This window comes from Scyliorhinus canicula, chromosome 7 (genome assembly GCF_902713615.1).
Source record: "Scyliorhinus canicula chromosome 7, sScyCan1.1, whole genome shotgun sequence".
In the NCBI taxonomy this organism is placed as follows: Eukaryota; Metazoa; Chordata; class Chondrichthyes; order Carcharhiniformes; family Scyliorhinidae; genus Scyliorhinus; species Scyliorhinus canicula.
In genome coordinates, this window is record NC_052152.1 from 117,726,966 (window position 1) to 117,751,419 (window position 24,454).

A 24,454-nucleotide genomic window follows, 5' to 3' on the forward strand; every position below is an offset into this window, starting at 1 on the left:
CACCCCAATCCCACAGCCCACCTCCTGGCCACCCCCCACCATTCCCCCCAGCCCTAGCAGAAGTCGCCTGGCCAGTGGCACGGATCTCGGCCGAGTGTGGCAGCGCTGGACACTGTCCACACGCCCTCTCTCTCCCTGCAGCCAGCATGCCAGGACCACATGGTCCTGACTGCTGGGACCACACATGGCCTGCGCCGCGTGAAGTCGGCCCATCGGAGCTAGAGCGTTACGGTTGGGCCAGCTGATGGCGTACCAAAGGTGTCGCAACTGCGCGTAGTGCGCGTCCCAATGGCGTTGATTTGGAAGGGGCGGAGCGGCGTGAAAACGGCGCCTCCCTGATCCGGCGTCGGGCATCACCCTCCGCCCGATCGCCGTTCCCGAACTTAGCGTCGGGCTACGGAGAATCCCGCTCCTTGTCTTTAGTGCGTGGAGCAGGAGTCACTCAGTGTTTTCAATCAGTGTAGGGAGATATGGAAATTTCCTGCAACCCGGACACAGAGCCTGAATTACAATTAAATATTCTTGTTGCTGTATTTGACCTGTTTTAATATGTTATTGATGAGGAACTCCTCACTTCTTGATGATTATAAAATAACAGCTTAAGTATAATGATCCAAGGTAATGGGCACTGCTCTTTGACTGCAGAGGGTAAAACCCTCTTTAATCCTCGATAGCATTCCCGAGAGAAAAAGCACATAACACCATGTGAGCTCACTAGCTCTAAATAAAGGTCCCAGTGACTGATGGAGGTGGGATATTAGTTCTCATTGTCTGCTCAGTTCTTCTCACTTTCATACTTTGGAAAGGTAACCTCACGACCTGGAAGGTTTCATACGATTTTGGTTCCAAAAATCTTTCAGTTGCCGAGTCTCTTTCTTCACAAATGTTGCTGTACACTTGTTGCAACTATTGTCCAAGTCAGGAATAGGACTCTTTGAATTGATAAATTACCAAGGAGGGGGAGTAAATGGCACCACTGTATTTTTTATGACAGCTTTTCAACCATTTCTTTAACCGCCAAAAACCGGCAGCGCGGTAGCATTGTGGATAGCACAAATGCTTCACAGCTCCAGGGTCCCAGGTTCGATTCTGGCTTGGGTCACTGTCTGTTCGGAGTCTGCACATCCTCCCTGTGTGTGCGTGGGTTTCCTTCGGGTGCTCCGGTTTCCTCCCACAGTCCAAAGATGTGCGGGTTAGGTGGATTGGCCATGATAAATTGCCCTTAGTGTCCAAAATTGCCCTTAGTGTTGGGTGGGGTTACTGGGTTATGGGGATAGGGTGGAGGTGTTGATCTTGGGTAGGGTGCTCTTTCCAAGGTGCAGACTCGATGGGCCAAATGGCCTCCTTCTGCACTGTAAATTCCATGTAATTCTCTGTTAGGTGCTGTGTCATTCTACATTGCCCATATTGATAAACTGCTGGAGGAGATAAATTATTAACGCTGGAATTGATCACGATGCCTACAAAAGGTGAGTCAAAATCTGTTTAATGCCCTTCATTTTGGAAGAAATGGCCTTCCTATAGGAAGCCCCACTTGGTCGAAACAAATTCCAGTTTTCATCGTACTCTCCTCAAAAAGCTCCTAACATTCCTTCTCATGCGGGTTCTCTATAGAAATTTAAATTCTTGCTGTTGATTTAGATAGTTCTGTATGGGATTAGGTACCGGGTAGAATGCATTTCAAGGTTAGGGACTCTATCCTATTTCAGAAATATCTTCTACAGGCAAATATAGATTCAACAGAGGCAATTTGATAGTCATGTTTGTTGTATTTTGTTTTCCTTCATATCCCTTCACTCCTGAAGGCAGCAACTCAAACATTAAAAACTGCCCCAGAAACGGCTGTGGGCCTCCAGTAACTTACCCAAGAGGCCATACATTTATGTCAAATTAGACTGTAGGTATTGGTAGGGCTTTCAGACCAAAGGCTATGGCAGCCTTAGTATACAGACACCCTATATACCAACGTGCATACCTCTTGCCTCGCACGTGGCTAGATGATTTCCATGCCACACGGGGGCACTGAGATTTATTGTAAAAACAGAACCATACCCACCCCCCACCTCTCTGGCTGCACTGTAAAAAGGGTCTCTTCCTGCCTGTAAGTTTCAGCACCACACCAAGTATGGCCAAATCTTCACTAACTATTTCATCAGCTATTTGGGAGGGGGGGGTGGAGGGGGGAGGGGAGAGGGGGGGGGGGGGGGAGGGAGGGGGGAGGGGGGGGGGGAGGGGGGGGAGGGAGGAGGGGGAGGGAGGAGGGGGGAGGGGGAGGGAGGAGGGGGGGGGGAAGGGGAAGGGGGGGGCAGTTTCCACTGGGGCTGGATAACCCGACATTATTTCAAGATCTCTACCTTGACACCTGAAGGGGCCTGCTGGTTGTAACAAGAATGCAAGGACCAAGTGGTTCTTTAAGTGGATTGGGGAATCGAAGGAGAGACAGACACATGTCTTCTAGGAGCACATTTTAAGAATTGAAAAAGACGTCTGGCAGAGCTGTGAAGGAGACCTTACTGTCGCCCAGAGATTTTGCACCTGACCTTTAAATGGGGATAAATGACTCAATATTCAGACCAACATTCATCCCAATTCCATTTCCTAATGTCCTTTGTATATAAATTTATCAATACAACACCAATCCAAGAAAGCAGCACATATATATAATTAAATATAGTGATGCAGGTCAACTGCATATCTTAAAAGTTATAGCACAATGCAATCAAGCTTTCTGAAAACATCAACAAATATAATAAGCGTTTGTTATTCTTGTTGCAAAGAAGTGTCCACTCTCTGGGCAGGTTCACATTGAAGACTCAAGGGTAGCCAGAAACTGGAACCTGCTGTCATGGTCCATGTCTGCGACTCTTACAGGCCCAGAACCAGGAGGCCTCGCTCAAAATGCCGCCCTTATTGAAATTCAATGAAATTTCAAAGCCTATATTGCATGATGACCTTACAACTGTACCTTTGCCAAAATGTGAAAAGCAGTAGCCATAACACATGTATTATTGCAACAGAAAAATACCCAAAGTGCTTTGAAAAGATGCACAAGAAAAATGGTCTAAAGGAGGAGATTTCAGGAGGCATGGCCAATTAACTCGGTCACAGACTTCGATTTTATGGAGAGACTAACGTGAAAAGAAATGGAGGGATATGGGGAGGGAAGGTAGACTGAAGGGACAAAATCGGGTGGGAGATAAGCAAAAGGCTAGAATCAGTAGAACTGAATTGGAAGCAATATATCGCAGGGCTGGAAGAGGTTACAGAAATAGGAAAATGGGAGGGGCAGATGGTAGGATTTAAACAAAAGGGTGGAAATTTTATATTTTAGACATTGAGTTAGCCTGGTGAAACCTGATGTCAAATTTATTATGGGAAGAATTTTGAATAAGCTGAAGTTGATGAAGGGGGAAGGATGGGAGGTCACTCAGGGGAACAGTAGTCAGATCTGGATGTGATAAAGGTTTCAGCAGAAGATGTGTGGTAGGGGCTGAGGTGGAGACGGGGAGCAAGGCAGAGGGGTGGAATCAACGGTAAGGGTACGGCAATGAAGGCAATGGCTTCAGCTGTCATAATATCTATCAGAAAGTAGTCACGACGCGTTCTACATTGGATGCTGGACAGTACAGAGGGAGTGGAGGCTTTGTGAAAGACGTTGGTAGAGCTGGGCGTCAGCAGCATTCTACAGCTGTGTTCACAGCAGATTTTGGCAAACATGTGGGTGAAGTTACGAAGATAAAAGTGCTGACAAACGCAATAATAAATTATAAATAATGAATAATCTTGAAAATAGATAGTTCCAGTGGGACAATCTAACACACTTAAAATATTTAAGATAACAATATTTATGATAATTGGCAAAAAAAATCAAGGGGCGATGATCAGGAGAATTTTTGTTTTACTCAGCCAACTAAGATCTGGGTTACATTGTAGGGATAGGTGGAAGCAGTACAATAGCAACCGTCAAAAAGGAATTGGATGTATACATAAAAAGGAACATCTTACAGGGCTATGGGAAAGAGCACAAACTAATTGGATAGCTTTTTCAGTGGGGACAGGAGGTGGTATGATTTTATATGATTCTAACTGTGAAAATGTGCACAGGGAGAATCAGTCCTCCTTTTGTTAATTGTATCAATTGAGGTTAAGTATATACAGGTGAAGGGCACTGATTTGAATGGTTATTTGAACACATATAAAGAGACACTTGCTGGCCCAGGGTGTGAACCAAACTAGGAGGTATATACCTGTAATATTGCACTCTGCAAATAAATCCATCACAAGTGGCTTCTTCCTTCACCAACCAGCTTTCAGGATAAAAACACTCCTGCTTGGGGGTGGGTTCAGGGAGAAGATATGCTATCCCTGTATTATCAGCTGCTGTGGTCAAACATGCAATATTTGCTTTTCCTGCCTGTTATATTCCAAGATCATGTATTGCCAGCAAATTTGTGCGCATGTGCAACACACATGCACAGACACACATAATCATATTTTAGATAAAACATACATCCATCATGGAGATCCTCATGATGAGTGCTATCCTGTCGTGACCCCCTCCTGTTTCTGAATAACCAAACAGCCATTAAGTTGCCCTCAATCGAGCTGGGTAGGCTGCACCTCTCTGGATTGGGTCAGACGAACCAGTGTCTCCTGTGAACCAGTCCTTGCCAAATAAATGTGCTCATGCAAAATTAACACAAGAGGAGCAGAAACAATATTTCATGAGCAAACAATTCAGCAGTAATAAGTTACCCTCTATTAAACAGATATAAAACTTGTTCAAGTGTTTTTCGTTTAAAAAAAGCAATAGGCATAAATCATGCAATCCTAGAAAGAGTTCAAGCAGGCACACCATGCGGTATAATCTGCATGCATGCTACTCTGTCGTGCTTCCTACATCGGTCTGAATCAGATTCCTTGGTCACTGAGTGATATGTTCTGCTGACCGTATTCATAGGTCAAGAAACACTGATAATGGGTCCACTCCAAATATTGTATAGGATACAAACCAATTCCGCTTTCTAAAGCATTAAAGGCAATAATCTGCATTAAATTGATATGTAATTCCGATAAACAAGACATTTTTGGATCCACAGCCCTCGCTGAACGAAGTCCTGAAATATTGTGCACCTGTATTTACCATTTTGCAGCATCCTTGTTTCCAGGAGGGTTACGCAGTTCAATGTAAACCCATGTTTACTGATGCATATTAGGACTTGTCACATTAACAGAATCTAAAATGGCTGTTGAGGGTTTAACTGTGATTGGCATAAATCCCTCAGTAAAACTGAAGACAGTTTCAGGTTAGAAAAAGAACATATTAACTGAAGCAAACACCTGAACATTGCACCCTGTGACGGCAACGAGGTCACAAATCCTACCCAGCGGAAAGCCTGCAGAATGGCACTAGACTCATGCGGGAGGTCTAAACAATGTTCCGCTATTTTCTGAGATAGCACCAGAACAGCTACACTTCTGGCATGGAAGTGTTCTTGCCGAGGTCCTTAATTCCCTGGAGAATTCGCTTCATGTGGCCCACTTTTGTTATCCCCAGATCCTGAAGGAGCAAAGAGAAATAAACACATGTTTGCATTTCAGCTTTATGGAAATTCGCTCTTCCATCATAAACCCAAGACATACACTGATGCCATGCAATAATGAGGAAACATATCTGTGCCGGTCAGATCAAAATATTAGTATTGTAGATAATAACAAGGGCTTTGAATTGTAAGACATTATCAAAATGACCTGCTATTCTTCAACTCTCTCTCAGACATGTTCATCTTCCACGTGCAATTGGTTTGGTCTCCTTCTAAGACCTCGAAATCCTAGACGGTTCAGAATTCTTCTGGAGACTACAAAACCTTGGCCCTGGAGCCTTTAGTTTCCTGGATTGGCAATACTTCCTGCACATTTAGTCCCAACTATTTATTGGCCTGTCCGAAAGTGACCATCCCTTCCACCACCAGAATCCTGAGAGAGTACGAAACAAGAAATATCCACAGAGCCACAGTCACAATATCAGGCTAGTTCAAAGTGCTTTCGAACCATCGGAGAACAGTTGACGTGCAACTACTGCTGAAATTCAGGAAATGCAGTAGCCACTTCGCATACAGCTAGATCCGAGGAACTGCAATGTGATAATGGCTAGATAATCTGTTTTTGTGATGTTAATAAAAGGATAAATATTACCTAGGACATGCCCTTTGTACTAGTGTGTCAGCCTAGCAGTTTGTGCTAAATTGTCTGCAGTGGGATTTGAATGCTTAACATTCCTAATTTATAAGTGAGAATCAATCACTAAGAATTGGTGGCACAGTGGTTAGCACTGATGCCTCACAGCGCCAGGGATCCGGGGTTTTTTGGCATGGGGTGACTGTCTATGTGGGTTTCCTTTGGGTGCTCTGGTTTCCTCCCACCGAACATGCTAAAAATTGTCTCTCAGTGCCCAAAGATGTGCACGTTAGGTGGGGCTACAGGAATGGGGTGGGGGAGTGGGTCTAGGTAGCGTGCCCTTTCAGAGGGTCGCTGTAGACTCAATGGGCCGAATGGCCTCCGTCTGCACAATAAGGATTCTATGGATTCTATAGGCCAGTTAACACCATCATCCTGTCACTTAACAAACTAACAACAACAAGGTCAATTGACTGAGTCCACAACAGCAGCAGGCAGCCTTGATGAAAGGAGCACAGGCTGGAGAATTGGCGCTCATTTGCTGAACCTACCCTGTGCCCCTTTTGAGTGAAGTTCCCAGCTGGAGAGCAAGATTGCTACATTTCTCTGAAAACTACTGGATGGGATTTCCCACTTTAGCAGGCAGTAATGGTAAACAAATGTTAAAGGTACGAGCTGATGTCTCCAGACCACTGCTGGTCTTCCTTTCCCAGCTGTGTTAACAGATTATTTGGATCGTTTGGAAGGGTAGTGCATAAATCGAAAAGTTCAATTGGAACCTTTTGGAACCAAACTTAGAGAAGGTTTTGGATAATTCCCAGACCCTGCCAATCAAGTAGTTTCCTAGCAGCTTGGAGAGAGTCAGATTGGCTCAGTTGTAGCCCCTTTGCCTCTAAGCCAGAGAGTTCAAACTCTTTTGCAAGTTCAAAGCAGACAACCCAAGGCCACTTTCCGTGCAGCTCTTTGGGAGCAGTGAATGGGTGGAGGTGCTTGTTCAGATTAATCAAGGCTGAGGTGCTTGTTGAGATGAGTGTCAAAGGATTCAATGGTATTATTTTTTTTAAAAAACAGGGTGTTCTCTGGTGGCTTGGTCAGCTGGAGGGAGATTAACTTGTCATTTATCTGATTGTAATTTGTAAGCTTCTCCCACATTACCGGTGCAAATCTGAGCGACCCCAGTTATATTGTGTGCCCCCCCCCCCCCATCCAACAGTCAATGGTAACCCACTCTCTAAAATGTAAAATCAACAAACCCCAACTCTTGTGGAACCCATCACTCACCCCAGTGAGGGCAAATTTGACCTCCTCCAGGAGTACAAACTCCAGCAGGTCTCCCCCACGACGCCGAGGCACATGGTGGAGAAGCTGACCTCCACCCCAACAGGACCCACGTGCGAGGCTAAGACTAAGACATCTGCCCCCGCATCAGTCTGCAACTCTGGCCGATCTGACACCCTGAATTCGGCCTTCAGGGGACCAGGCTCAACATCTACATGCAAAACCCCACAAATGGTGTTGAAAACTGCCCTCCAAAACCTTTCCAACTTTGGGCAGGACCAAAACATATACACGATTAGCAGGATCCCTCCCACACTGCTCAATAATGTCCTCCACCCCCTCAAACAACCGGTTCATCCTTGGTTTTGTCATGCGTGCCCTGCACACCACCCCAGCCTCGTATATCAAGTCGAGGCATTCATCCTCTGCATCACCTCACAATCCCTCCTCCAATGCCACCCCAACTCCTCCACCCACTTAGCCTTGATCCCATCCATGGACACCTTATCATCCTCCAAAACCCTCCTGTAGATTGCCAAGACGACCCCCCTCTCCAAACCCCTCCCCCCGCCAGCACCTCCTCCAGCAACGATGAGGCAGGCGTTATCCTTCCTCACAAAGTCCCGCACCTGCATGTACTGGAAACTCTCCTCCCGTGCCAACCCAAACTTCTCATTCAACTCCGTCAGGCTTGCAAACTACCTTACAGAAACAGAGCATTCATCTCTCTAATCCCCTCTCGCCTCCCATCCATCCTCCCCAGCTCAAATCCATTATTTCCCCTGATCGGCACCACCGCTGATCCCGCTGCCAACCTACAGTGCTGCTGTAACCACAACCATGACCTCCTACATGAACTCGTCTCCATCATTACCCACAAAGCTCCCGCCTCCCTATTCCAACCCTGTCCCTCCTCTGCCTTTGTCGCCCAATAATAGTACATCAAATTGGGGAGGCCTAACTCCCCCCCCCCCCCCCCCCCCCCCCCCGTCTGCCACCCCCTATTCCATACTACTTTCCCTGCCCAGACAAAGAAAGCGGCCTATCTACCCCCTCAAAAACCAACTTAGGCACAAACGTCAGCAGGCACTGAAACAAAAAATTTGATAGAATGTTCATCTGTTCATCTTCACTGCCTGCACCCGGCCTGCCACCTAGCGAGGAAAATTATCCCACCTCAACAAATCTGCCTTCACCCTCCCCATTAAACTAGAGAAATTCAACTTCCGAAGACCTTCCTGAACCCCCAGATACCTAAAGTGAGATGCTGCCATACAGAATGGCAACCCCCCCAACGCCAGCCCCTGTCCATGGAGGGGAAACCACAAAATACTCACCTTTCCCCAAATTTAGCTTCTACCATGAAAACGTCCAAAATCCTGGAAGCCAAACCCATTATGCCCCCTACCAAGGAATCCGGATCTGAAATGTATACTAGCAAATCATCTGCTTACAAGGACACCCTGGGTGTGATTCTCAGAAAATGGGGCAAGGTCCCCACGCCGGCGGGAAAACCGGCGGCAACGACTCCGGTGTCAATGGCCCCCCGAAGGTGAGGAATTCTCACCTTTCTAGGGGGCTAGGTTGCCACCGGAGTCGTCCCCGCTGCTCCAGCCGGCGCCAAAGGGAGCTTGCGCATGCGCGGACCAGCCGGCGTATTTCCACGCATGCGCGGGGGTTCTCTTCCCTGCGCCAGCCCCCGGGCAATATGGCAGCGCCCTACTGGGGCCCGGCGTTGGAGGAAAGAAGTCCCCCCACAGAACAAGCCCACCCGCAGATCGGTAGGCCCCAGTGTAGCCCCACGGTACGGCCCCTCCCTGGTCGGGGTCAGATCCCCCCTCCTCCTGGAACCTGGGCACCTTGGCACTGCCACCGCTATCCTTGCACTGCCAGGGTGCCCTGATGGCACTTCAAAGTCAGCGGGAGCACTCCCAAGGTGCCAGTGCCATCGTGGCACTGCCAAGGTTCAGGGCCTGAGGGGGGCTGTGCCCATGAAAGGAGGATGGGGGAGGGGGTCTGAAGTGCGGGGGGGGGGTTTGCAGGGCATGTATGAAGGGGCCTCTGGAACATTGGGGGTGTGAAGGGTGGGGATCCTGGAAGAGTGCGGTTGAAAGGGGCGGGAAAGTCCAGAAATGGGGGGGGGGGGGGGGGGGGGCCCTCAGTTACCCCATAACGGAATGCCAAGGGGAGTGTGTGGGGCAAACAGAGGATGTTGTTCATCACTTAAACCATTTTGCCAGCCAAATCTCCATTGGTGCCATTGGACGTCATTGAGAAGGAGGATGAATTAGAGTGAAATCAGGTGCAGAAAGTGAATTAGAGAGGGAAACAAAGATTGGATTAAGTGAGAGAGAAAAAGAGGCAGACAGGAAAAGTAAGAAAAGAATTATGAATTATGACATTTTTTAAATATCCGAAAGATATGAGAATCCAATTGCTCATTTTCTGGGGAAGAAAGATTAATGAGCATTATCAATAGTTATTACAATCTTAGAAGGCCAAATGTGCTGTTAATTACGAGATGGGAAACACGGTGGCACAGTGGTTAGCACTGCTGCCTCACAACTCCAGGGTCCCAGGTTCAATTCCAGCCTCGGGTGACCGTCTGTGTGGACTTTGCACTTTCTCCCGTGTCTGCGTGGGTTTCCTCCGGGTGCTCCAGTTTCCTCCCGCAGTCTAAAGATGTGCAGGTTAGGTGGATTGGCCATGCTAAATTGCCCCTTAGTGTCCAATAGGTTAGGTGGGGTTACAGGGATAAGGCGGGTGTGCGGGTCTAGGTTGGGTGTTCTTTCAAAGGGTCGATGCAGACTTAATGGGCTGAATGGCCTCCTTCTGCACTGTAGGGATTCTATGATTTACCTTTCTGTGGTAAGCTTAATGGACACCTAATATGTGAATGCAGGAACATCACAGGGAAGTTTGCGGTGAAGGTGGAGTCTTATTTTTGCAAAAATTAATGATGAAGCAACACAATTTGGTCAGTGACATGCAGCAATTTGTAACTTAAGGGTATTTCTTTGCCACAAATTGCTGGACAATTTGTGCATAAATAACAGTGCCCATCGTTCACTCACAGAATTTTCCAGTTCTGTGTCTATTTTTAAATCATTGGCAATTTTTTCTGCAGTTACATTAGAAAACCCAATATCCACACCTAGGTCTGTCTCCAATTCAAAGATCTCCTCTGCAAAGATCTGCTCTGCGGTCACAGTCAATTGACTTTTGGCCGCTCTCCAAATGTTCCTGACCCACCCACGACGATGCCCACCATTGATGGGACGAGAAAATTCAACCCCACACTATTTCACTCTCATGGTTTGGGACGAGATTATGTCAGCTCCCCAGGTGGAAGGCCGGCCTTATTTATAGTGTGTGTTGGAGCATTAATCCCAGCCTGACGTCTGCGTGAAACAAAACCAAAGTGGAAGTCCATGTGAGGAAAGTTTTGAGATTCAGGGAATGTCTGAACTACAGAATACAGAACAGGGATCCTCCTCAAATTAGGATTTTCATCGATGTAAAACTCATCTGCGAGAGAGCGACCAGAAGTGCAACTGTTTACAAAAATGCCAACTGAGCTATGGGCTGAGTTTTCATCCTCAATCTTTTCCTCGACTCCTTGAATCTCTACTTCTTTTGGATGACTTGGGGCGGCACGGTAGCACAAGTGGATAGCACTGTGGCTTCACAGCGCCAGGGTCCCAGGTTCGATTCCCCGGTGGGTCACTGTCTGTGCGGAGTCTGCACGCTCTCCCGTGTGTGCATGGGTTTCCTCCGGGTGCTCCGGTTACCTCCCACAGCCCAAAGACGTGCAGGATAGGTGGATTGGCCATGATAAATTGCCCTTAGTGACCAAAAATGTCAGGAGGGGTTATTGGGTTATGGGGATAGGGTGGAAGTGAGGGCTTAAGTGGGTTGGTGCAGACTTGATGGGCCGAATGGCCTCCTTCTGCACTTTATGTTCTATGCAAGAAGGGTCAATGACGTCCAATGGCACCAATGGAGATTTGGCTGGCAAAATGGTTTAAGAAAGATGAACAACAGCAGGGGCTGTTTGGCCTGTTCCTATGTTGTCACCTCTTGTGTAATTCTGCATAGCCTTGCAAGCCCAGTCAGAATTCAGCAGCTCAAAAGCAAAAAGGAATCAATCTTTGAATGGACTCTGGGGTAATGAAGTGAAAGGCTATAGCGAAAGGCCTTCAAGTTACGCATCTATCATATCATCCTTACAACGCCAAGTCCTCACATCAGTGGCCCGAGACCAGAATTAAATGACAAGCTTCAACAGATTGCTGAGGAGTTTACATGCCAATTACAGATACAATTGATATCTCCATCTTCATCACGGTGAGAGGTGCACACCCATCATTGATGAAGCCTTTTCTCCTCTGCTGGAGACAAGGTGACATTCATTTTGCGCTGCAGGGTAAGTCAAGGACCTTGTTCAACTTGATTGGAGTTGGGGGTCTCTGAATACTCAGGGAGGTAACACTGGGAATTCCATGATGCTCTGCAGAATATAGTTGGGAGGTCAGAAGGCACGGCTACAGCTCCCCACCCCCCCTCCAACTCACGCCATCCCAGTTATTACTCTCCCTTGGGTGCCTGACAAGGAACCACGGGGCTCTGTCTGTCTGCAGAACCCTTCAGGAAGGGAGGGAGGAAAATAGGTGCCGACAATGATTGTTGAGGGGGAAAATGGTTACATAAAATAGAGGCAGTTGCTCGGCCTTTGCAGCTGGTACCAAACAAACCAGCATCAATTAATATAAATGTCATATAATTTATATATGTTATATTTGCTACAGTGCTGAATGTGTGTATCTTGTAGTATTATAAATTTCCGATCATCTCAAATCAATGACAACCAACTCTAGTCAGTTATCGTAACTGCTGAATATTGTGTTTCGGATTCACAAAAACACTATTCACATGTTGCCTTGATCACATAGGAAAGGTTGTATAATTGATCTGGCTGATCATAGACCAACAATATGAAAGTATTAGATCGCTGGTGTTGAAAGAAAACAGTTTTTATTTGCCATCGGCAGCATCTTCCAACCTCGTGACCTCCACCATCTAGAAGGCAAGGGCAGCAGATACCTGGGAACACCACCTCCTGGAGGTTCCCCTCCAAGTCTCTCACCAGCCTTAATTGGAAATATATCGCCGCTCCTTCACTGTCGCTGGGTCATAATCCCTCCCTCCCATCAACACTGTGGATGCACCTACACTACATGGACTGCAGCGGTTCAAGAGGCAGCTCACCACCAAATTCTCAAGGGCAACTGGGGATGGGCAATAAATGCTGGTCATCGAGCAACCCCCATATTATTCTGTGAAATACTATTTAAAATGCTAATGTCGGATCTTAGTAGAGTTTATCTCAATGAGACTCCACTGTTCTATGATATAACAACACTATAGCTATCCACAATCCAAAGTTCTGTGGCAGTAAGTGGGCAGTTATTGGCATGTGCTGTTCTGCCTACTAAGTCCCTGTAATCTGGCTTTCACCTATCTACAGCACCAAGACTAATCAAAGTTGAAAATGACATTCTTTCTGCTCGTGGCTTGACATACTTTCTTTAATTCACTTCTTCAATCCCACTGCAATTTCCACATCATTAGCCACTGCAAAGTCTCCGCCTTTATAGTCCACTGCTGGATAACTCTTTTCTTTAGTGCCATTCCCCTGCTTTTTCCCTTGTACCTCTGCACATTGTTTCTATTCCAATAATCATGTAATGTCCTCTTGAATGCCTGGATTTAACCAGGCTCCACCCACTCTTAGGCAGTGCATTCCAGAACCAAACCACTCGCTGTGTGAAAATATTGGGTTGGATTCTCTGTTTTTGGGACTATGTCCCCACACCGGCATCAAAAGAACAAGAACAAAGAAAAGTACAGCACAGGAACAGGCCCTTCGGCCCTCCAAGCCTGCGCTGACCATGCTGCCCGTCTAAACTAAAATCTTCCACACTTCTGGGGTCCGTATCTCCCTATTCCCATCCTATTCTTGTATTTGTCAAGATGCCCCTTAAATGTCACTATTGTCTCTGCTTCCACCACCTCCTCCGGCAGCGAGCTCCAGGCACTCGCTGCTCTCGGTGTAAAAAAACGTCCTCATACATCTCCTCTAAACCTTGCCCCTCGCATCTTAAACCTATGCCCCCCCCCAGTAATTGACCCCTCTACCCTGGGAAAAAGTCTCTGACTATCCATTCTGTTTATGCCCCTCACAATTCTGTAGACCTCTATCAGGTCGCCCCTCGACCTCCTTCGTTCCAGTGAGAACAAACCAAGTTTATTCAACCTCTCCTCAAAGCTAATGCATCCATACCGGGCAACAACCTGGTAAATTTCTTCTGCACCCTCTCTAAAGCCTCCACATCCTTCTGTTGTGTGGCGACCAGAATTGAACACTATACTCCAAGTGTGGCCGAACTAAGGTTCTATACAGCTGCAGCATGACTTGCCAATTTTTATACTCAATGCCCCGGCCAATGAAGGCAAGCATGCTGTATACCTTCTTGACTACCTTCTCCACCTGTGTTGCTGTGGACCTGTACACCAAGATCTCTCCGACTGTCAATACTCTTGAGGGTTCTACCATTCACTGTATATTCCCTCCCTGTATTAGGTCTTCCAAAATGCATTACCTCACATTTGTCCAGATTAAACTCCATCTGCCATCTGACCGTCCAAGTCTCCAAACAATCTCAATCCTGCTGTATCCTCTGACAGTCCTCATCGCTATCCGCAATTCCACCAACCTTTGTATCATCCGCAAACTTACTAATCAAACCAGTTACATTTATATACACTACGAACAGCAAAGGTCCCAGCACTGATCCCCTTGGAACACCACTAGTCACAGCCCTCCAAACAGAAAAGCACCCTTCCATTGCTACTCTCTGCCTTCTATAACCTAGCCAGTTCTGTATCCATCTTGCCAGTTCACCTCTGATCCCGTGTGACTTCACCTTTTGTACCAGTCTACCACAAGGACCTTGTCAAAGGCCTTACTGAAGTCCATGTAGACAACATCCACTGTCCTACCTGCATCAATCACCTTTGTGACCTCCTCGAAAAACTCTATCAAGTTAGTGAGACGCGACCTCCCCTTCACAAAATCATGCTGCCTCTCACTAATATTTCCATTTGCTTCCAAATGGGAGTACATCCTGTCTCGAAGAATTCTCTCCAGTAATTTCCCTACCACTGACGTAAGGCTCACAGGCCTGTAGTTCCCTGGATTATCCTTGCCACCCTTCTTTTTTTTTTAATAAACATTTTGAGGTATTTTTTGCCATTGTAACAGCAACAATATAAACAATGTCCATGAGACTATAAACATAGTGCAAATACTACCTCCCTCCCTAACAGGTCCCACCTCTAATCTAACCCCCTAAGCTAACCTAACCCCCCCCCCCCCCCCCCCCCCCCCCCCCCCCCCCCCCCACTGCTGACGATTAATTTTCCGCGAAGAAGTTGATGAACGGTTGCCAACTCTGGGCGAACCCTCACAGTGACACTCTCAAGGCGAACTTGATTTTCTCCAAACAGAAAAAGCTAGCCATGGCCGATAGCCAGGTCTCCGACTTCGGGGGCTTTGAGTCCCTCCATGCCAATAGTATCCATCTGCAGGCTACCAGGGAAGCAAAGGCCAGAACATCTGCCTTTTTCTCCTGGATTCCCAGATCTTGAGGCACCCCGAAAATCGCCACCTCTGAACTCAATGCCACCCTTGTTTTAATACCTTGGACATGACATCAGCAAACCCCTGCCAAAATCCCCTAAGCTTTGGACATGCCCAGAACATGTGGACATGGTTTGCTGGTCCTCCCGCACATTTTGCACACCTGTCTTCTACCCCAAAGAATCTGCTCATCCGGGCCACTGTCATGTGGGCCCGGTGAATGACCTTGAATTGTATCAGGCTGAGCCTGGCACATGTTGCGGCCGTGTTGACTCTACTCAACGCATCCGCCCAAAGGCCCTCCTCTATCTCTCCTCCCAGCTCCTCCTCCCACTTGCGCTTCAGCTCCTCGGTCTGCGTCTCCTCTGATTCCACAAGTTCCTTGTAAATGTCTCCCCTCTCCTACCCAACCTCTGGAAACTACCCTGTCCTGAATCCCCTTAGCGGTAGGAGCGGGAAGGTTGATACCTGTCTACACAGAAAGTCCCGCACCTGCAGATATCTAAATTTGTTTCCCCCTCACCAACCCAAACTTCTCCTCCAGCGCCCTCATACTCGGAAAGCCCTCTATAAAAAAGGCCCCATCCTCTCAATCCCCGCTCTCTGCCTTATTCGGAACCCCCCATCCATACTCCCCGGGGCAAACCAGTGATTATCGCAGATTGGGGACCAGGTCGATGCTCCCACATATCTCCTCTATTGCCCCCAGATTCTCAGGGCCGCCACCACCACGGGGCTGGCAGAGTACCGCGCCGGCGGGAACGGCAGAGGCGCAGTTACCAGCGCCCCCAAACTTGTGCTTGCTCCCCTTCTTAAACAAAGGAACAACGTTGGCTATTCTGAAGTCCTCATGTGGACTTTTATGCCAGAAAAACTGATGTGAAAGGGCCACATAGTCCTAGCCCTGCAGGGGGCTAGCAGGGACCCGGCATAAATCTAGCAGCTTTTGTTGCAGATACGAGCCCCCCCCACGTCCGGGTCAGAGGACACGCATGCGCTTGCCGGAAGCCTCCAATGGCCCGGCCGTGCTCCATGGAGGACTCGGACTGCGGAGCTGGACACTGTAAATAGACCCCCCGATCAGCCGCGTGCCCAACCCTGACTGCCTGCCAAACATTGCCCGGCCACGTTCAAGGCCTCCCCTGCCCTCCGATCGGCCCGTCAGCAACCGCCACGCCCCTATCCCGACTGGCAGGAGCACATTAGATCCACATCGTCGGGACTTCGGCCGGTCGGGGACGGAAAATGGCGGAGAGGGCATCCAGCAATGGCCGCGGTTTTGGCGTCGGGTTGCGGAGAATCCAGCCCATTGTTTCTCACATCACATTTGCTTCTTTTGAAAATCACTTTTAAATCTGTGCCTATCATTTCTTGATCCTTTTATGAGCAGGAACAGTTTCCCCTTATCGCCTCTGTCCAGCCCCTTCATGATTTTGAACATCTCTGTCAAATCTCCTCTTAGCCTTCTCTCCAAGGAGAACAGTCCCAAGCTCTCCAATCTGTCCCCATATACTGAGGTTTCTCAACCTTAGAGGAAATTCTTGTAAACCTCTTCCAGGTCATCTCTGATGAGTTCACAGGGCAGCATGGTAGCGCAGTGGTTAGTTAGCACAACTGCCTCATGGCGCCGAGGTCCCAGGTTCGATCCCGGCTCTGGGTCACTGTCTGTGTGGAGTTTGCACATTCTCCCCGTGTTTGCGTGGGTTTCACCCCCACAACCCAAAGATGTGCAGGGTAGGTAGATTGGTCACTCTAAAATTGCCCCTTAATTGGAAAAAATGAATTGGGTACTCTGAATGTATTTTAAAAAAATCTCTGATGTGTTCACATCCATCCTATAGTGTATATGGAAAACAATAGGAGCAGGAAGAGGCCAATCGGCCCTTCAAGCCTGCTCCGCCATTCATTATCATGGCTGAACATCCAATTCAGTAATCTGTTCCCGCTTTCCCCATTTCCTTTGATCCTTTTAGCCCCAAGTGCTATACCTATTCTTGAAAACACACAATGTTATGGCCGTAACTGTTTCTGTGGTAGGAAATTCCACAGGCTCACCACTTTCTCCTCATCTCAGTCCTAAATGGTCCATCCCCTATCCTCAGACTGTGACCCCTGGTTCAGGACTCCCCTGCCATGGGAAACATTGTTCCCATATCTACCCTGTCTAGACCTGTTAGAATTTTATAGGTTTCTATGAGATCCTCCCCCTTTCATTCTTCTAAACCCCAGTGAATATAATTCTAACTGATCAATCCCTCCTCATGTGTCAGTTCCGCCATCCCAGGAATCAGTCTGGTAAACCTTCTCTGCACTCCCTACATCCTTCCTCAGATAAGACGACCAAAACTGTACACAATATTCCAGATATGGCCTCACCAAGGCCCAGTATACTTGCAGCAAGACACTTCTGCTCCTGTACTCGAATCCTCTCACTATGAAGGCCAACATACCATTTGCCTTCTTCACCACCTGCTGCACCTGCATGCGTAATTTCAATGACTGGAACACAAAAATCCAGCTGAGGTCTACCTACTGTCTTGTATAGGTTCAGCATAACTTTATTGCGCGTGTACTCCATGCCCCATTAATAAATCCATAGAATATAATGAAATAAAGCTTACCCCAGGTGAATCTCAGCAAGAATGTGACCAGGCTCTTCAACATCTGGGAGAGACCTGACGCTGCAACACCTCGGGCCTCAATTACATGAACCTCCTTAATTGGCCATCTCAAATTGAGGCAGAACCGTGTCATCTCACTCAGCCGTCTCTCCAACATTCACACTCTAACACTACTTCTGTCTTCTATCTTAATTTAATCATTTTGACGAATGTGGGCTTCGCGGCTTGTCCAGCATTTGTTGCTCATCCCTAATTGCCCCTCAAGAAGGTGGTGAGTGACTTACAGCTTGTGGCGTTCCCATGAATCTGTACCCTGTCCTTCTAGATGGTAGTGGTCGTGGGTTTGGAAGTCACTGCAGAAGGAGCATTGGTGAGTTCCTGCAATGCACCTTGTATATGGTACACACTGCTGCTGCTGTGCGTTGGTGGTGGAGGGAGTGAATGTTGGTGGAAGGGGTGCCAATCAAGTGGGCTGCTTTGTCCTGGATCATGTCAAGCTTCTTGAGTGTTGTTGGAGCTGCACCCATCCAGGCAAGTGGAGAATATTCCATCACACTCCTGACTTGTGCCTTGTAGGTTGGGGACAGACAATAGGGAATCAGGAGGTGAGTTACTCGCCGCAGGGTTCCTGCCTCTGACCTGTTCTTGCAGCCACATTACATATATGGCTAGTCTAGTTCAGTTTCTGATCAATGGTAACCCCAGGATGTTGATTGTGGGGTTTTCAGCAATGGTAATGCCATTGAATGTCAAGTAGCGGTGGTTAGATCCTCTCTTGTAGGAGATGATTATTGTCTGCCATTTGTGGCGTGAATGTTACTTGCCACTTGTCAGGCCAAGCCTGGATATTGTCCAGGTCTTGCTGCATTTGCACATGGACTGCTTCATTATCTGAGGAGTGACGAATGGTGCTGAACATTGTGTAGTCATCAGCGAACATCCCAACATCTGACTTTATGTTCAAAGGAAGGTCATTGAAGAAGCAGCAGAAGATGGTTAGGCCTCGGACACTACCCTGAGTAACTCCTGCAGTGATGTCCTGGGACTTTTGCCAGGTATGACTCGAACCAGCGGAGGGTTTCCCCCTCGATTCCCATTGACTCCTGATGCCATACTCGGTCAAATGCTGCCTTGATGTTAAGGGCAGTCACTCTTACCTCACCTCTGGAGTCCAGTTCTTTAGTCCATGTCTGAATAAAAGGCTGGAATGAGGTCAGGAGCTGAGTGACCCTGGTGGAACCCAAACGGAACATCAGTGAGCAGGTTATTGCTGAGTAAGTGCCGCTTGATAGCATTGTTGATGACTCCTTCCACCACTTCACGGATGATGGAGAGTAGGCTGATGGGGCAGTAATTGGCTGGGTTGGTTGGTCCTAATTTTTTGTGTGTACAGGATGTTTGCACAATTTTCCACATTGCTGTGCAGATGCCAGTGTTGTAGTTGTACTGGAACAGCTTGGCTCGGGGCGCGGCAAGTTCTGTTGCAGTATCCAGTGCATTCAGCCATTCCTTGATATCACATGGGGTTAACAGAATGACTGAAGACAGGCATCGGTGACGCTGGGCACCTCTGGAGTAGACCAAGATGGATCATGCACTCGGCACCTCTGGATGAAGATTGTTGCAAATGCTTCAGCCTTATCTTTTGAACAGATGTGCTTGGCTCCTCCGTAATTGAGGATGGGGATACTTGTAGAGCCGCCTCCTCCAGTGAGCTGTTCAATTGTCCACCACCATTCACGACTGAACTTGGCAGGACTGCAGTGCTTAGATCTGATCCATTGGCTGTGGCATTGCTTAGTTCTGTCTATTACTTGCTGCTTATGTTGTTTGGCATACAAGTAGTCCTGTGTTGCGCTTCACCAGGTTCACACATTTTTCGGTATGCCTGGTGCTACTCCTACACTTGGTGGTAATGGTAGAGTGAGGGACATGTTGGGTCATGCCCTTACAGATTGCGGCTGACTATAATTCTGCTGCCGCTGATGGCCCACAGTGCTTCATTGATGTGCAGACTTTATTTGCCAGATCTGTTCTAAATCTATCTTATTTAGCACGATGGAGTGCCACACAACACAATGGACAGTATCGTCAATGTAAACAGGGGTCTTCGTCACCACAAGGACTGTGCAGTGGTCACTCCTACCGATACGGCCATGGACAGATGCATCTGTAGCAGGCAGGTTGGTGAGGATGAGATCGAATATGTGTTTCCCTCTTGTTGGTTCCCTCACCACCTGCTGCAGTCACAGTCTAGCTGTTATTTCTTTTAGGACTCAGCCAGCTCGGTCAGTAGTGGTGATTGGTGATAGACATTGAAGTCCCACCCAGAGTCCATTCTGTGTTTTTGCCACCCTCGGTGCTTCCTTCATGTGGTGTTCAACATGGGGGAGCACTGATTCATCAGCTGAGGGTGGGCGGTATGTGATAATCAACAGGAGGCTTTCTTGCCCATGTTTGACCTGAAGCCACAAGACTTCCAGGGCAACCCCCTCCCAACTATATACCGTAGTGCCACCATCTCTGCTGGATCTGTCCTGCTGCTGGGAAAGGACATACCCAGGGACGGTGATAGTAGTGTCTGCAACATTGTCTGTAAGGTATGAGTCCATGATTATGACTGTCGCGCTGTTGTTCGACTAGTCTGAGAGACAGCTCTCCCAACTTTGGCATAAGCCCCCAGATGCTAGTAAGGAGGGCTTTGCAGGGTCGATAGGGCGAGGCATTTCCAGTGCCTAGATCAATGCCAGGTGGTCAGTCCGGTTTCTTTCCTTTTTTATTGACTTTGTAACAGTTTTTATACAATCAAGTGGCCATTTCAGAGGGCATTTAAGAGTAAACCACATTGCTGTGAATGAAGTTGGCATATAAATCAGCCACGATCTAATCGAATGCCAGAACAGCCTTGTGGCACGATTGGCCTATTCCTATATTTCCTCCTTTTGTGGCATCCTGCTGTTTGATCCACGATGCGCCTCCTGTTTCTTATTGGCTGGACTATACCTCACCTTTTGCTCTCTCCATCCTGGATCTGGTGGTTGCCACATGCTCCTGCCATCTTGAATGTTTCTTTTTCCAGTTCTCCCCTTTGCTTTGCCATCTTGACACCTCCTTCAGACTCTCCCCTTTGGCTCAGCCTTCCATTCTTCCTCCTAGCTTCACAAATTCCTCCCTCTTCTCTGTGGTCATGGCATTATTATACAGTACTTTGAGATATTTTCCCATGTACAAGGGGCATTTACTATCCCTGTGATAGATTTGACCCTGTGCCCAACTTTTTTTTCAATATCCTGCTTTCCTCAGTGAAATTCTACCCATTCTAAGTCTGTTGTTCAGCACAGTCAGGAACCACAAACTGGCATTAAATACATTGCGCTGTTGAAAAGATTTGATCTCAGTGGAAATGGCGGAGACAAAAGACAATGTTCCGCATAGAAAGTGTGTGTTTGGGGGCAATTGGCTCCTGAAAAGAAAGCTGGGATTCATACGGGGAGGGACAAATCTAAGAATAAACAGTAACGGGTATGGTTGATGTTGTGAGGAAGTAAACTTCCGTTTCACCCTTGGAATCTGGAGATTTAAACTCTGTTCGCTACAAGGCTGATATTAAAGAAGTTTTGACAGTGCCAGCCACGTTCCTATCAGGTACGAGGCACCACAGTGTTATCTATTTAATGGAGTCGGTTTAGTTCGGTTGGATGGTTCGTGGTGCAGAGCGAGGCCAACAGCGCAAGATCAATTCCCGTACCAGCTGAGGTTATTCATGAAGGCCCCGCCTTCTCAGCCTTGCCCCTCGCCTGAGGTGTGGTGATTCGCAGGTTAAATCACCACCAGTCAGCTCTCCCAGTCAAAGGGGAAAGCAGCCTATGGTCATCTGGGACTATGATGACTTTACTTGCTTACCTATTTGCCAAAAGTCTTTAATGTGTTCAATATGAGATAAAGGGAGGTGACAAAGTACATGACTGAAGGCTTTTGAGGTTGAGAAGAGTGGTAACAAAGAAGATGTTTTAAAAAAAAGACTTCCAGAGCATGGAATCAAACTCTTTGGTTCTTTAAAACTCTGTACTCTTGATTATGACTCCATGCGGCGATCTCCCCTCCCTTGCTAGCTGCTCACTCATGTTCAATTAGATGGCGAGCTGCTGAAGTGTCTATTAATTCCGGAGTTTGGCTTCAGGCCCCAGCTCCTACCCATCGTCACAGTCAATTATTTCAGCTTTTTTTCAATAAAAGTCAAATGGTAAGACAGTATGATGGAGTAGGTAACCTTTGTTTGAGATAGGAGAGTTGGGTAAGTACACCAGCTACTCAACTGTAAGCTGTGGGCAAACACTTAGAATCTTGATACTTAAATTCAAAAATTTAAGGCATTTAAAATGCATTTGCCATGCACAAACAGCCAGCACAGATTGGTTATAAACTAGTTATGTTTGAAGATTTGAAGAGTTCTTTTAGATGATAAACTTCTTCATAGAATCATAGATTCCCTCCAGTGCAGAAGGCCATTCGGCCCATCGAGTCTGCACTGACCCTCTGAAAGAGCATCCTACCTCGGCCCACACCCCCGCCCTATCCCAGTAACCCCACCTAACCTTTGGGCACTAAGGGGCAATTTAGCATGACAAATCCACCTAACTTGCATATCTTTGGACGGTGGGAGGAACCGGAGCACCCGGAGGAAACCCATGCAGACACGGAGAGAACGTGCAGACTCCACACAGTCACCCAAGGTCAGAATTGGCCCCGGGTCCTTGACGCTGTCAGACAGCAGTGCGATCCACCATGCAGCCCAATATTGGAATAAATATGTTGATTAACTTTCAGCAGGTATATGGTAAACAAGAGGGTGGCTAAAGAGGTTCAACCAAATGATACAAGTGGGAATATAGCAGTATGGATAGAAAGCTAGCTGATCGACAGCAAACCACCCAGGGGCAATTTTATCCCTGGACAATATGAAAATCCAGGGTCGGATGGCACTCAATGGCTAGTGCACCAGGCAAATTTTCCAAGTTTTGATTTTAACCTCCCCCTTGAGAAGCATTTGGTGTAGTTACTGGTGAAGTCTTTCCATAAATATATTCAAGCTCTGATGATGCTACAGTATTAGGGCCCCACTCCTCTCTTGAGCACAGGCACTGGGGCTTTTTCACCAGCTCAGCCTCATGAGAAGTGATTATAGGGCCAAAGGAAATCCAAAAGTTAAATAATTTTTACTTTTAGATAGAACAGTACAGCACAGAACAGGCCCTTCGGCCCTCGATGTTGTGCCGAGCAATGATCACCCTACCTAAGCCCACATATCCACCCTATACCAGTAACCCAACAACCCCCATTAACCTTATTTTTTAGGACACTAAGGGCAATTTTAGCATGGCCAATCCACCTAACCCGCACATCTTTGGACTGTGGGAGGAAACCGGAGCACCCGGAGGAAACCCACGCACACACGGGGAGGACGTGCAGACTCCGCACAGACAGTGACCCAGCCGAGAATCGAACCTGGGACCCTGGTGCTGTGAAGCATTTATGCTAACCACCATGCTACCCTCTGCTTTCGCTGTGGGGCCAGCAGGAACAGGAGTGGCTCCTGATCTGCAACTTAGCTTTGTACTGGGGATCATTCCTTCAGTCTCGTCAACCGCACTGAGTACTGTGCAGAGTTCTGGTTTCCATATTGCAAAAAGGATGTAAAAGTAGTGGCGAGGAATCCAAAAATATTAACAAGGAGGGCTCTAGAACATAACTTTCAAGAAAGACAGGTTGAGGCCTTTTTCTCTATAAAAAAAAGGCTCAACATGGACCTTTAAAATAATAAAGAAATGTAGATGTCGAGAAGATGTGTTAAAATGAGTGCAAAACTGGTGGTCATAAATGTTAAGTAGTCACTCATAATTCAAGTAAGTAATTTGAGAGAAACTTATTTACTGACTGGTGAGAATATGGAACTTGTTACATGGAGAGTGCTTGAGGCGAATAGTTGATCTATTAAAGAGGATGTTGGACCACCCTGTGAAGGTGGGAGGAATATATGGATATGCTGTTTGAATGAGATGAAGCCGGGCGGGAAGAGGCTTCTGTGGAGGAATAAACGTCAGCGGCATGACGGTATAGTGGCTAGCACCACTGCCTCACAGCGCTAGAGACCCGGGTTCGACTCCGGCCTTGGGTGACTGTCTGTATGGAGTTTCCACTCCATGTGGGTTTCCTCAGGGTGCTCCGGTTTCCTCCCACAGTTCAAAGATGTGTAGGTTAGGTGGATTGGCCATGCTAAATTGCCCCTTAGATGTCCAAAGGTTAGGTGGGGTTACCGGATTGCGGGGATAGGCACGGGAGTGGGCTTAGGTAGGGTGCTCTTTTGGGGGGTCGTTGCAGACTCAATGGGTCAAATGGTCTCCTTCTGCACTGTAGGGATTTTCTGAAAAAAGAAACCTACTACGCTAAATAGCCTGTATCCGTCATGTAAATTCAAACTAATTCTATGTCTGTGGACTTGAGGGATGGGAGTTCATCAGATAGCTGAAGTTGAATGATGGTGACTTTTAAATCGTTGACCAACGGCAGGAATAGTGGCCCATTGTACGGGAGGCAATAATAGTTACACTATCGATCTCACTGTGGGAAATTGTATCCTGATAGCTCAGACCTGGGACTGCACCAACGACTCCTGACC

General features: G+C 47.4%; 1 protein-coding gene across 4 annotated transcripts in view; it reads right to left on the minus strand.

Annotated features, from left to right (window-relative positions):
* Positions 1 to 2,606: 2,606 nt before the first annotated feature.
* The window catches only part of dgkh (diacylglycerol kinase, eta), a 656,851-nt gene continuing 635,003 nt past the window's right edge, over positions 2,607 to 24,454 (minus strand). For all 4 annotated transcript variants that reach the window (XM_038802770.1, XM_038802769.1, XM_038802768.1 and 1 more), the window contains one exon: positions 2,607 to 5,560. In XM_038802770.1, the coding sequence (XP_038658698.1) occupies positions 5,508 to 5,560 (53 nt within the window). In that variant the 3' untranslated portion in view covers positions 2,607 to 5,507. The remainder of the gene's footprint in view (positions 5,561 to 24,454) is intronic.